Source organism: Lepisma saccharinum, chromosome 13 (genome assembly GCF_977018435.1).
Source record: "Lepisma saccharinum chromosome 13, izLepSacc3.1, whole genome shotgun sequence".
Classification (NCBI taxonomy): domain Eukaryota; kingdom Metazoa; phylum Arthropoda; class Insecta; order Zygentoma; family Lepismatidae; genus Lepisma; species Lepisma saccharinum.
The window spans coordinates 65,461,655-65,476,513 of NC_139241.1; the positions used below are offsets into that span (position 1 = coordinate 65,461,655).

Consider the following 14,859-nt stretch of genomic DNA (forward strand, 5'->3'; position numbering starts at 1 on the left):
TGTATACTTTAGTTTCTGTTTGGCTCTTGCTTCCTATTAACATAAATCAATTACATTTCACACTTATATTTGTCTTCATTCTTGTTTTGCTTCTGTTGTGCATATATTGTTATTAGCGTAGACCTGCTGGTGGTCTCTTGAAAAGAATATAAGGTATACACCCGGCTGAAGCGTATATAGTGGTTCGGATCGAACCTTAAACTGTAGGACCACTCCCGATTAATCTTTCTGTGCATAAAGTGAATTTAAAAAACAAACAAACAACACAAACTGAATTTGGGCCCTTTTTTTAATATTGAGTGTTCCAAGCCCTACTTTGAAATGGGGTTCAGTCCCATTAGTTCAATTAAACATAAAAAATATATTGAATCGTTTGCAGGAGAGCCTACCTCTGCTCTTGTGCTGACTAGTAAGGGTCACGGGTTCGATCGTGGACAGACAGAATATTCTGCTTCCTAGTAACCATTCCGCATTCGCAGGTTGGAAACACTGCCCTCTTGAGCGTAGGAGGCGAACGTCAGACGACAACCAGATAACACATCTCCTTTTCGACGTGGAACACGACTTATAAGGTCCAGGGTCGTCCCAGCCACCAGCTAATGTGGTTTCGGTGTCCAACCCCCTTCGCCCCCCTTTCAACCTGGCCGATCCCCCCATTTCGCACACTCCCCCCCCCCTCCCCACCGAGACCGCCCAAGATAAATGATGGATGCGAACATCCTCTTCTTCCAAGTTTTCGGTCGAACGAGCCTTCAAAAATACGCTTTTCCTGGAAAAAAGGTGCCACGTTTCCACCTGCCCGTCCCAGCAATGACCAAACCGCCACTCCTCTTTGGTTGTCAGACCTTTGTGAAAACTGTAACGTCCTCTTTTTCCGGTTCTCTTCACCTTCCGAGAAGCACCACTTGACTTCATTGACGCTGTCGGTTCATCTTGTACCTGGGCGAATTACGAGTCTAGGGGGGTGGGGGTGGGTCCACAGGTGAGCGGGGACAATTTCCCTTCAATTATGTCTTAAAAATTCCCAAAATTAGCCTAAAAACTTACATTAGAATATGACTTTAGTTACTTGAATTTTCATGAATGACGAAAGATTTACATAGTTGTGAATGTATTTGAATAAGACGTCGATACATTTGTGCTTTTGGTCATTGAAACTAATTTTGTTAATGAGAAAAAGTGCTACTGTTTGTTTTTTTTTTACTTGAAGGTTACATACAACATACATTCATGTTTTGTTCTTCCACTGTCCTTTTTTCCTTTCCCACTCTCTCTTTCTCATTTATCTCTCATTTCATTTTATCTCTATTTCTCCCTCTCTTCCGCTTTAACTGTCTCTTTCCTTTCTCTCTGTTCTTTTTTTCTCTCTGTCTATATCTCCCTCTTCTTCGTTTTCCCATTCTCTATCTCTTTTCTCTCTCCCTATCTCTTTTATCTCTCCCTTTCCTTGTGTTATTTCTCTCTTCCCCTTTCTTTCTTTCTCTCCTCTCTCTCTCTCTCTCTCTCTCTCTCTCTCTCTGAGTGTGTGTGCACGTGTCTCTTACCCTTCTTCTTGTTCTTTTCTCTCTTCCCATTTCTCTACCTTTCTCTGTCTGTCCTTTCCTTTCCCCTCTCTCTTTCCCTTTCTTTTTCTCTCTCTCTGTCTATTTCCCTTTCTCCCCCCTTCCACTTTCTACTTCTCTTTTTCCCTCCCTTTCCAATCCCCCCCTGTCTCTCTCTCTCTCTCTCTCTCTCTCTCTCTCTGTCTATCTCTCTCTCTTTCTTTCTGAACTTTAGCCGAAGGAAAAGATTCTCCGTTACACAGTTTTGGGAGAAACTCCAACCGAAAAGATATCCTGGCTATCCTCCTGTTTTGTCATTTGATCTTTTGTTACAGAATTCCATTTTGCGACTAATTGCTACCTTTGGCGCCTAAATGTTATGAATCAGTTGCCAATTCAAATACCGAAGCCTAAGAACATGTTTCATTAAACTTGCTAGACTTAACAACTAGATTACAGGTTTTCCATGCACTACCGTCCAACAATAGAGACAACAATGAATCCCCTTACCTGAGAATTATCCTCCACGGCATTATTGACGCCTCTGCCCTTCTTCTTCCCGCCTCTCCTCTTCCCCTTCCTTCCCCTCTTCTTACCGCCTTTCCACCTTTTCGTCTCCTCCGGGTAAGGTATAACATTGGTCACCTTTTTGGGTTTCCTGTGCTCCTTGGCAATGTAGCTCAATCTCTCTCGAGTCTTCAGGATCTCCGGGTGAGTCCTGGTGGCGTTGACGGCGAGCAGGGAATCGTCCGGTAACTCGTTGTCTATTATGGACCTTTTCTGCCGCGAGGTTGGCAACACTGGCATGGTGTTGCTGGTTTCCGGGAATCTGGACAAGTCCTTGTCCTGCTCCAGTTCCCGCGGCGGTGGTTCCTCGATCAGGTCGTTGGAGATCTCCTGCTCGCCGCCGGAAGAACCTGGCTGCGTCCACTGGTATTGCCGTTCCGGGACGTTTCCGGGCACCGCGACTCCAGCGTCCGTCACCGGATCTTCAAACTCGTTGGAACGGGGTCGTGACCTTCTGGGACCCCCTCTCTGACCAAATCTTCCGGAGTGTTTCCTCCTGAAGGCTGTGTCCGAGAAGACGTCGTCGTCGCCATAGTCCTCTTCAAAGGAGTCGCTGAACGGGATCAAGTTCTCCAGCGTCTCGTCTAGGGTGATGTTCTCCTGGTCATCGGAGAAGACGACCAGGAAAGCACTGGTACCTTCCCTCAGGAACTTATCCACAGGGATCCACCTGCTATCGTGGTTCTTCCATCGCGGAGACTCGAACCTGACACCCAGCATGTGGACACTCCCAGGCTCGTCTCGACACTCGCGGATTATATTGCTGACGTCGTACGAATGCCACCCTCTGACGGCGTAGGGTACGGGGAGCGAAGTCAGGATGGCAGAGTTGAGTGGACTCTTGTGGTAGAACCTTATCCTGAACGGTGGCGCCAGCTGCCGCGTGCTGTAGAAGTGGTTAGAGCGTGGCAGGCGGCGCCGGTGGAGGTGCAGCTGCGCTCTCTTGATCTCCTCAGACTTCTCTATGCCCGTCAGGTTGAAGACTAGAGTGTAAGGGTCATCGGTGCCAGACACACCTGAAATACAAGAACAGCATGGCTGAGTAATGGGTTCTGGAATACAATAATCAATTAACAATACAAATCAGACGGCTATTCTTCGAAAATTGCAAGAATGAAGACACGTAAACAAATGCTTGTGTGAAATCCATTTGTTAATGGAAAGCAGATGCTCAACAGTAAACTTGCCCGTAAGGATGTAGTGTAGCGTAGTGGAATACCCGGCCAACATTGGCGTAGCCAGGTAAGGACTTCGGGATGCGGACCCCTCCCGAATTTTTTCCAACTACACTGGTATAGAACGTAATTTGTACAGGGACATAGCTAGCCATTTTCAGTAGACCTTTGGGTCTTGAATTCGTGAACGAGTTTCCATTGAGAGCCCAGTGGATACTCTGTCAAAGAAAGTAAAAAAAAATACAATATTTCAAAAGTAAAATTAATTCATTAATTTTCGGGATGTTGATGCAGTAAATGAAAATATTAAACAATGCTTCTCTAGAAACATCCTTTGTCAGTGCTCAGGTAAAATTTTACAATTTTCTGTGGACTGGTTCTCAAGATAAAAATGACAAAAGTTTAAACAGACCTAACGAGGAAAAAGCTAAGCTGTTTGATACTTTGGCCGACATGTGCTACAACGTATATTTTAACTCTTTTTCTTTAGTACTTTGTTACATTTTTGTGCCTATTATTTCGACATTTGAACAGAGACCAGGAAGAGAACGAGACGAGATTCTTTCAAATTTCGCCACGTCTCCCTTCTGTGTGAAAAATACTACATGTGTGTTCATTATGCACAGACAGGCTAATCGAAAGTGGAGCCACAGTTTAACATTGGTATGTGTCTTCTACATGAATTGTAATGAGGCTCCGCTTGACCTCGGTCAGTTTATGCTAGCCGTAGGGCGATTGTGTTAGGGTTGGCACCATTTCTTTCTTGTGCAGAAGGACGAGAGAGGAACACAGTATGAGAGAAACAAAAAGAAGGACAGAGAAGGGAGAGAGAGGATGCTGAGAAAGAGTAAGAAGAAGATGGGAGGGGAATTGAGAGAATAGAGAAAGAGAGACATAAACGAGAAAAGAAAATCAAAGACAACGGAAGAGAGGAAGGAGAGGCAACGGAAGGGAGAGATAGAGAGGAACATAGAAAAAATAAAGACAAAAATAGAGAGAGAAGCTAAAGCAAGATGACGAGAAAAAGAAAGACAAAGGAACGTGAGAGAAGACAGAAGTGAGAACGATCAAAAAATTGAGAGAAGAAGCAAGAGAGAATAGAGGACAAGAGATGAAAGAGAAAATTAAACGTTTAAATTAAGAGAGAGAGAGAGAGAAATAGGAAAAACGAGAAAAGTCAGAAAATACAGTAAAAGAGGAAGAAACGAAAAGAAAATCAAGAAACACAGAAAGACAGATAGATAGAAAAAAAACATCACGATATAAGTAAGATAGAGAAAGCGAGAGAAGACAGAAGTGAGAACGATCAGAGAATTGAGAGAAGAAGCAAGAGGCAGAGACAGAATAGAGGAAAAGAGATGAAAGAGAAAATTAAACGTTTAAATTAAGAGAGAGAGAGAGAGAAATAGGAAAAACGAGAAAAGTCAGAAAATACAGTAAAAGGGAAAGAAACGAAAAGAAAATCAAGAAACACAGAAACGCAGATGAAAGAAAAACATCACGATAAAAGAAAGATAGAGAAAGCGAGAGACAAAGGAAGAGAAGAGACAAAAAGAAGTTATTAAAAGACCAATAAAACCCCTATAAGCCTTGATAACAGCATGTAAGATGATAAATAAAGAAAAGCCAACTTAAAAATTCCGAGAACGAGTCAAAGCTTCGAATTCCCAACGCTCCATTTCGAAGAATTCCCCATAAACGACGATGAAGGCTACCAATGTCACCCACACGGTTCACCAACCCGCTCGGTGTAACGGTTAGCGTGCAGAGCAGCCGATTGGAATCCTAAATGACTATATTACCAGAACGCACGGAGATTTTTATCGGATCGCTGGCGTGCGTTTGATCCCTGCACGTGAGCCGACCCGAAAGAAGGTTGGGGGCCAAATTACGATGACAAAGATTTCTGGAATGACGTGACGCGACGACAGGTCGTGGGTGACGTCAGAAACGCAACTGATGACGTAGCTGAAATGCTTTCGGTAGACGATACGATCGAGAATGAAGTTCCCAGAAGGAATATGCTTATTTTAACCGTCCGGCACTATTGTCCAGTGCTCGGGCGGGAAGTACTTAGCTTGCACTTAATTGGTTCGGAAAGGAACTTACTTTGTTGGAAGGCTGGAAAGAAAATGGAGAAGGCATGTCTTAAAGATAAAGAAGTTAACGTAGAAAGCAGGAGCGTATATTCTAGGCAAGCTAGACTATCTACGAAGCCTGAAGTCTAGAGAATAAAATACAGGAGGAAAATCGATCAGAAATTGTAAATAAAATTATTTATATCAATGAGATGATAATGGTCATTCTGGAGTTGGCAACCTGATTTCTTGTGAGTTGGCAACCTGATTTCTTATGAGTTGGCAACCTGATTTCTTGTGAGTTGGCAACCTGATTTCTTATGAGTTGGCAACCTGATTTCTTATGAGTTGGCAACCTGATTTCCTATGAGTTGGTAACCTGATTTCCTATGAATTGGCAACCTGATTTCTTCAGTTGGCAACCTGATTTCCTATGAATCGGCAACCTGATTTCTTAGGAGTTGGCAACCTGATTTCTTAGGAGTTGGCAACCTGATTTCTTAGGAGTTGGCAACCTGATTTCTTAGGAGTTGGAAAACTTATTTCTATTCATAGCCTAGGACCACGTGACATAGTGAGATAGCCCGGACCTTGGACTAAATATACGCCACTGGTAGAAAGATATAGCAGATGAAGAGGTGGAGAAGGAGTGAAGTCATAAAGATAAAAGTAAAGAGGGAGAGAGAAGAAGTGAGGGAAAAAGAGAAAAGTAAAGAGCGAGAAAGAAGAAATGGAGGGGGAAAGGGAAAGGTAAAGAGGAAGAGAGAAGGAATTAAAGTAAAAGAGAAAGATAAAAAAGGACATAGAAGGAGTGGAGACTGAGACATAAAGGTAAAGATGGAGAGAGAGATTAGCAGTGGAGACAGAAAGAGAAAGGTGAAGAGAAAGAGAGAAGGAGTGAAGGTAAAAGATAAAGGTAAAGGGTGAGAGAGAAGGAGTGAGTGGAGGCAGAGAGAAAAGGTAAAGAGAGAGAGAGAAGTACTGGAGGCAGAATTATAAAGTTAAGAGAGAGAGAGATAAGGAGTGAAGGTAGAAGAGAAATGTAGAGAGGGAAAGATAGGGAGTGGAGGCTGAGACAGAAAGGTAAAGAGAGAGAGAAGGAGTGGAAACAAAAAGGAGAAAGTAAAAATAGAGAGAAGGAGTGGGGACACGAATGAAAAGTAACGAGAGAAGAAGAAGGAGTAGAGGCAAAAAGAGAAAGGCGAAGAGGAAGAGAGGAGTGGGGAAAATAAAGAAATGCTAAAAGGGCGTGAGAGAAGGAGGGGAGACCGAAAGGGAAAGTAGAGAGAGAGAGAGAGAGAGAGAGAGGCATTTGGTTGAGGCAGAAAGAGAAGGGAAGGGAGGAGAGCGACAAAAGCATTGAACGTAGAAGCAGGAAGTGAAAGATGAAGAAAGGAAATGAATGAATGTATAAATAAAAAGTAGAGAGAGAAGGGTTGAAATTAGAGAGAGAAAGAGAGGGGAAAGTAATGAGGGCAGTAACAGAAAGGCATGGAGAGAGGAGTGAGGGCAGAAAGGGAAAAGTAAGAAGTGCGAAAGGTCAGGTCATTCCAATGTACTGGGACACATAGATCACAAAATAAGAGAATCCTCAAAATCAGGTTTTAGAAGTGATGGGAAATTTCATGAATTGTTCTTGTTTCGTTATAGGTGCTGAATAACTGAGCAGCCATGGGCTATACGTTGCAACAGCGTATATTCATTGTGACAGAGTACATCCGCAACAACAACTATGCTTTGACCCAGAGGGCCTACGTAGAGATGTATGGAACAGATGCTCTAAACAAATCCTCCATCAAGCGACTGTACGACAAGTTCCCTCAAGTTGTCTCTCCATCGACAGAAAATTGTGCCATATCACGTAGTAGCGTGTTCATTACATTCTTTGAACAGACAGTATCTCTGAACGGTATGAGAGAATTTGTTAACACGTTGTCAGCTGAGAAGTTGGAACGCACATGGTTTCAACAGGTCAATGCCACAACCCACACAGCTGGGAACACAAAGCGTTACTTGGAAGAGTGTTTTCCAGGACGACTGATCTCAGTGAGGTTGTGGCCACCGCGATCTCCAGATTTCTTCTTGTGGGGTTATCTTAAGGACTCCGTCTACGTTACTCATCCGCACAGTATTCCGGAATTGAAAGATAATTTTCGTAGCTGTGGTAACATCTCACAGATAACATTGAAAAGGGTTTTCAACAACATGGTTCGTCGTGTCTACTTGTGTGAAGTACAAAACGGCAGTCACTTCCAGCACTTAATGTAAAAAATGTAATAAGAAATGTTTTCTCGTTATTTCTTATGCTATGCGATGTAAAGTCCTCAATTTGCAGTTCTGTAGATCAGCCTGGTACAAAGAGCGAGAAGAAATCCCTAACAATAGGTACCCTTCCTTTATTAGTCAGCATTCGATTGTCGTGGCGTCCTCGACTTTATCTCATTACCAGATCGGCCGGATTCTGACTCAGTGAGGTATGCGTAATTTTCCGCCACCGCGACGCAATCTGTCTGGGGTCGAGCAAAACATAATGGCGGCGGGCGGACACTTGCTGAATCTCACGGGAGATGTCACCGGTCGCGATACACGCTGCCGCACACGTGTCAGGTGCACGTGCCGGGAAACTTGTCCACGTGGTGTAACCCATGGAACCATTACGTTCAAACACATCTGGACGAGACAGAAGCCGCCTACAAGTGATAATGTAATTGGTCCTTGGAAGTTTGCAGAAATTACTCGCACTGTTTTTTTCAATGATTGGTCCAAGATTGGTATTTAACTATACTTTCTCGAGTATATCCCTCAACTTACATCGTCTTTTTTTAACTTTAGGATCAATGATGAAGTGAGGGAAAGGGTGATTGGACAAACACAATGATACAACCAGTGGCGTGCTCAGGATTCTCGAAAGGATATGTATAATTTTTTTTAGTAGTCAGTCCTGATAATGCCAGAGCTTTTCCTGAGTTTGACATTCTTTTTTTAGGAGTACTGGGCCAAAAGGGGGGTTATGACCCCCCCTACACACACGACCCTCCTTGGCCAAGTCACAACTAGCTAGCCTACAATATACACCTCTGGTATTGGTGTATATTATATATATATATATATATGTGTGTGTGTGTGTGTATGTAACGTGGTAGTGGTAGCCCCGACGCCTTGTAATCAAGGGGCCCCGGGTTCGATACTGGCGGAGGCACATAGTGGTTCGGATCTCACTTTAAACTGTAGGTCCAGTCCTGATTAGCCTATCTGTGCATAAAGTGGACTGAAATAAAAACTCAAGCAAACTCAAATGAATGTAACCCACACACACACACATTGGGATGTCCAAGATTTTCAAAAGGGAGCTTACGTATACTTTTTTGTAGTCAGTCTTCATTTTGTAATATTTTCCTTCCTTTGACGTTCTTTTTAGGAATACTGGTGCACGGGGGTGGAGTATGTCTCCCACCAATCCTCCGTGGGTACGCCACTGCATACACGCATAGACAACGAAAAGAGAGCGAATCGAAATTCGTGTGTACGTTATGATGCTCCAATAATTCAAAGTGACTCCCCCCAAATGAAATCCTCGATACCGAATTACTGATGAAGGCAATATTCCTCACACTCTCAACACCCTTGGCCAGCACATAAGGCAGCTTCCAGTGTATATGGAGAAATAGCATGATCTTGCTTCCTCACTAATCACATCTTTCGCTCAGATAAAGGAAAAAAAAACGGACCAAAACCGCAGGAATTTCTTTGTACACAATTCGATGCTTTTCGCAAAGCGTAATGGGAACGCTAGTCTTCTGTTCGGACTCTGGAATGAAAATATTTCGTCTGAAAGCCTTCAATCTTCTCAGACGGGCCGAAGAGGAATTACAAGTACAATTAGCAGAAGAGATGCTCTTTTGTCTGCTGCGCGATGCGACGCAGTGTTACCAGATGACGTTCTGATAATATCCAAGGGTCCGTTCGGTACGAAGCTCGGTTCTATTTCTGACCCCTGTTTTTCCCTTCCGAGGCAGAGCACAGAACCATATCAAACCTCCATTTTAACATTTCCTCAAACACAGTGGCGTGCCCAAAGGGGGGAGGGTTGGTGGGGGTCATTACCAGGGTGTGAAATCATTGAAGATTGGTGGGGGGAAACGAGATCTTAATCTACACACACACACATATATATACACAAATATATAAATATTTATACATATAATACATATTTATAATAATAAATAGGCTATACAAGTAAATTAAGATTAAAATACATTATTATTATTATTATTATTATTATTAAGTATATACATATATCTTTATATATATATATATCAGATATTTAAAAAGTAGCACACTAATTCCTATACTGACTGGTTAAGGATGTCAATAAATGACAAAATAGTTTAAATATTTTTGTAATATTTTAAGTTTTTGTTTAGTTTTTGCTTTCTATTAGTATAAATCAATTAGATTTCATAGTTATATTTGTCTTGCATTGTTATTTTACCTTTATTATGAATATATTATATCAATATAACATTTGTTATTGGTGTAAGATCTGTAGCTAAATGGTCTCTTGAATGAGAGAGAGAAAGTATTCAACACTCACAAACATTTTACTTTGTGTGTGTTTTCGATACTATCCTTAGTAAAGGATATTTGAAGCAAAAAATAATTGCTCGCCTTTTGTTTTTATAACAAACAAAACAAACACTCTCCCCAGGAAATTTTTAGTGGGGGAGATTTTTGAAGCCAAGACTGTTGGTGGGGGGGGGGAATCCCCCGTCCCCCCAGGATTTCGCACCCTGGTCAGGTTCCACTTTAAACTGTAGGCCCAGTCCCCAAGTAAATTTTAAAGTTCTGTTTTGATTTGTCAATCGGGTATGTCGTTAATTGATTTAATTGAATTGCTTTATTTTACTTCGTTTTTTGTGCCACTTTTGGCTAATTTGCGAAGATGGGGATGAACGATGACATGATGAAATTGATGAATGGACACTCACAAACATCCATGCCCAGGCCAGGATTCGAACCCGGGACCCCTAGCGTCGTAGTCGGGTCTGTCGTGGCGATGAAAATGAATGATGCTTCATTCTGAGATGTAGTGGTTAGCAAAACGTTCTACGAACCCAGATGTCGTGGGTAAGATATGAATGCATAATTATGCGTTTAACACAATGAGAACAAGGGGTCCCGGGTTCGATTCCCGGTGGAGGCACATAGTGGTTCGGATCCCACTTTAAACTGTAGGTCCAGTCCCGATTAGCCTTACTGTGCATAAAGTGGACTTAAAACAACAATCCAAACCAAACACAATGAGAACAAATGCGACGAAAAAAGATAAACACAATATGTATATTACATATTCTTAAACAATGTTCCTTTTCTGCCTCTTTAGACTAATCGCAAGGATGGGTATGGATGATGATTAGATGAGTTGATGAAGGGATACTCAAAGGACTATGCCAAGCAATAACTCGAACCTGGGATCGTCTGTGTCAAGATCGTGACCCACGTTGCCTCCGAAGTGGCGAAATACAAAATCAATTATAAAGATTAATTATTAATATGTTAAACGCGCACAGATGTGGATAACTTAGTTACATCTAACCAAATCAAAGAACTAATGCTGGCGCATTGCCAAGCATTTTTTGATATGGCGGTAAGTGATTTAACATATTTTCTGAGGGGTATGCTCTGCCAAAAGGAATGGGATTATCACTCCCACCAACCCCCCCTTGGACACGCCACTGGCGTTGAGGTTAAAGGAAAAACCTCATTTCGTTTGCCTAAGAAAATCTTCCACGGACAATTTTGGTCCGTTTAGTGTCTAATAGGCGGGGTTGGCAACACTGCACCTAGACCCCAGCGAACTAATCAACGACCCACTGAAAGAAACCCGAAAGAACCTTCCTCTAATCAGTGAAACCAACCACAGGAAATTGGCGCTCCGGACCCCGTCATCTCTGCGAAGAGGATCCCAACAAAAGTCCCCGCGAAGACTAATCGTCGCCATCCCTGTAATTTTCCTCCGTTCCATTCTGAACATTATCCGCGTTTTCTTTCCTTGGCCGAGGGACCCTAAGGATAATGCAAGGACTAGGATAATGAGGTTCGATTCGACTGGCTTCCTATTGCATTTGCAGCTACAGGATGCCGAGTGGTGCATTCGAATCATTCAAGGTTCAGGTATTAAGGATATAGGAATGATCATTCTTGATTTAGTTATGGAGTTGAGGATTCAGGATTCAGGATTTGGTTAAGGAATAGAGGAATCGCCAGTTGGTTAATTAATTCAGGATTCTGGTAACGAATTCACGATTTAGGATTTTATTAGGGAGTATAACACTCATGATTTGGTTAAGGAATGGAGGAATCGATATTTACTTAAATAACAGATGATTCAGGATTGTTCTAATGAATTCAGAATTTAGGAACTGGTTAAGGAATTCAGGACTTAGGATTTTATTAGGGAGTTTAACACTTATGATTTGGTTAAGGAATGGATGAATCGTGATTTACTTAAATAACAGATGATTCAGGATTTTTCTAGTGAATTCAGGAGTTAGGAATTGGTTAAGGAATTCCGGATTTGGGTAACGAATTCAGAATTTAGGATTTAATTAAGGAGTTTAGCACTCATGATTTGGTTACGGAATGGAGGAATCGCAATTTGTTAAAGAAGTAAGGATTCAGGATTTGTATAACGAATTCATGGTTTAGGATTTGGTTAAGGAATGGGGGAAATCGCTATTTGGTAAAGGAATTCAGAATTCGGTATTTAGATAACGAATTCAGGTTTCATGATTTGGTTAAGGAATCGAAATTTTTAGTTCGGTTTACGAATTCAGGATCTAGAGAATGTAGGAATTACGATTTGATTAATGAATAGATGGTTCAGGATTTGGTTAAGGAATAGAGGAATCGCGATTCGGTGATCTATTAAGAGTTGAAAACATTAGGAACGACTTGAAAATTTCGTTAAGATGTGACGATTGTTGATTTGGTTGATGTTGCGTTTAAGGTTCAGGATGCAGGATTTGGTTAAGGAATAGAAGAATCGCGATTTGGGTGATCAATTAAAAGAACTGAACATGTTAGAAACGAATTGAGGAGTTGTGACCTAGTTAAGATATGACGATTGTTGATTTGGTTCAGGAGTGTAGAATTCATAATTTGGTCAAAGAATTCAATATTTAGGATTTTGTAAAAATAAGTTAAGGATTACGGATTTGATAGATTCATAATTACAGAACCAAATTGAGGATTCAAGATTTGGTATTCAAGACTTTGGGTGATCAGTTGATGATGTAGGATTTGTGTAGTCAATTCATGATTGGAGATTCATGTAACGAATTGAGAAACGTATTAGGCATTTAGGAGTTGGTTAAGCATTAAGTACCTCGCCATTTTAGTAGGAAACTAATGTTACCGTACTGGATATTGGTTAATTCAGCAAAGCGGGCCAAAATGCCCAGAGTCTATTTTTCGTTCTGCATCAAACCGTGACACTGTCTCGAGATCGACGAGGCATCACTAAACTCCTTAATCGGCCCAGGGGTCCCGGATGGAGCACAGGACTAACAAGAATTTCCCCCGAGGAGGGGTAGAGGGGGAGGAGGTCTCCATCTCAAATTCGCTGCCTCCGCAATTCCTTTCGTTCTCCAGATATCTCTTTTGTTCTCAGCATCCTCCCAATTACTGGTCCCCGGATCCCATGGTTTCATCTTGCGGTGGAAACAGAGGGATGTTCAATGTCTTCCCTGCTCGAGAGCTACCCTTGCGGATGATTCGATAAACAGAACAGCCATTATTTGATTTCGGACCGTTTCCGCCTTCTTAGACTCTAATCTGATTGCGGTATCTCTTCTATTGTTCAGCATTTCTCCACGTCTTCGGTTTCTTCTTGCACTCGCTCCATCTTTCTGTATCTTCTCCCTCCTCCAGGAAGGCTTGACAGTTTGCTCCGAAGCCAGAGGACTTAGGTTTGAATCTTGTACTCATTATAGCGTAGTGTACCTCTCATTTCATGAGTTACACTTACCTTTGTACGAGGGTCACTATTTATATTTTGAGCCTTGGCAACACTGATTGAAGTTAGGCGCGATTTGACGTTTGCACGGAATCGTCTGGCATTATTGACCATAACGTACTTCAAATGTTTTATCAAGACAAGAGTGCATGGATCAACTTACTTCCACATTTGGCGATGAAGCCCCATCCTTTGCCACTGTGAAACGCTGGTATAACAAATTTAATCGTGGCCGCCATTCGCTCACCGACGAGATTCGCGAAGGTCGTCCAAAATCAGTTGTTGTTCAAGAAAACATTGATGCTGTGCAAAACCTAATACTGCAAGATCGTCATGTGACGTACTGTGAGATTCAGGCAACCATAGGCATTAGTTCCACCAGCATATAGAAAATATTACATGATCATTTAGCTGTGAGAAAGGTATGTTCTCGTTGGATCCCACACAAGTTGACAAAAACTCAAAAAGACGCTCGCGTCAATTGGTGCAAACAAAAGCTCAATAAATACAATCGTGGTGCTTCAAAAGACGTACATAAGATTGTAACAGGTGACGAATCATGGATATATGCATAAACAGCAGTCGACTGTATGGGTGTTTCAAGATGAACCCAATCCAACAAAAGTTGTTCGCGCTCGAAGCACATCGAAACAAATGGTCGCCTGTTTTTTCGGGAAAACTGGTCATGTGGCAACTGTGCCTTTAGACAAACGTAGAACGGTCAACTCTGAATGGTACACAACAATTTGTTTGCCAGAGGTCTTCGGTCAAATACGGAAAACAAACAAACGCCGTCGGATCATTCTTCATCAAGACAATGCCAGCTGTCACATATCTCGTCTAACAACCGTATCGTACCCAAGGTATTGGGCAAGAAGAAACTTCATTGCTATACGCAGAGACTATTAAGTGATGTTAACACGAGTAAAATTATGGTATTTTACTTGAACTCTTTATGAGAATCAGGATAACTCAAGGATTATTTTATGGACAAATGTTAGTGCTGTGATTTTATCTATCGAACACTATTATATTCTTATTTTCAAATACATAAATTCAAGATACGCAACCGACTTTACGAACAGTCAAAAAATCGAATTGATGGGTCATCCGCCGTACAGTCCTGATTTGGCACCAATTGACTTCTTCTTGTTCCCGAATGTCAAGAATAAATTGCGTGGACAACGATTTTCGTCGGCGGAAGACGCCGTTGATGTGTTCAAAAACCATATTATGGAGGTGTCTCAAGAAGATTGGAAAAACTTCTTTGACAAATGGTTCGAACGAATGCAAAAGTGTATTGACCATAAAGGAGAATACTTCGAAGAACAATAAAGCAGTTTTCAATGCCAAATTCCTGTTTTTTCATTGTTACGCTCAAAATATAAATAGTGACCCTCGTAGAAGGTAGAAAATAGAAAAGAATGTGTAGGCCTATACTTCAGCAAAATGCATTTCCAGCTACAGGAGAAGGAAGTAGG

General features: G+C 41.8%; 1 protein-coding gene across 3 annotated transcripts in view; it reads right to left on the reverse strand.

Annotated features, from left to right (window-relative positions):
- The window catches only part of LOC145997385 (uncharacterized), a 156,837-nt gene that overhangs the window by 16,949 nt on the left and 125,029 nt on the right, over positions 1–14,859 (reverse strand). For all 3 annotated transcript variants that reach the window (XR_014442893.1, XM_083134372.1, XM_083134371.1), the window contains exon 2: positions 2,052–3,124. Coding sequence is in view for 2 of the 3 variants with exons in the window: in XM_083134372.1 (XP_082990498.1) it covers positions 2,052–3,124 (1,073 nt within the window). In the remaining variant the exon portion in view is untranslated. The remainder of the gene's footprint in view (positions 1–2,051; positions 3,125–14,859) is intronic.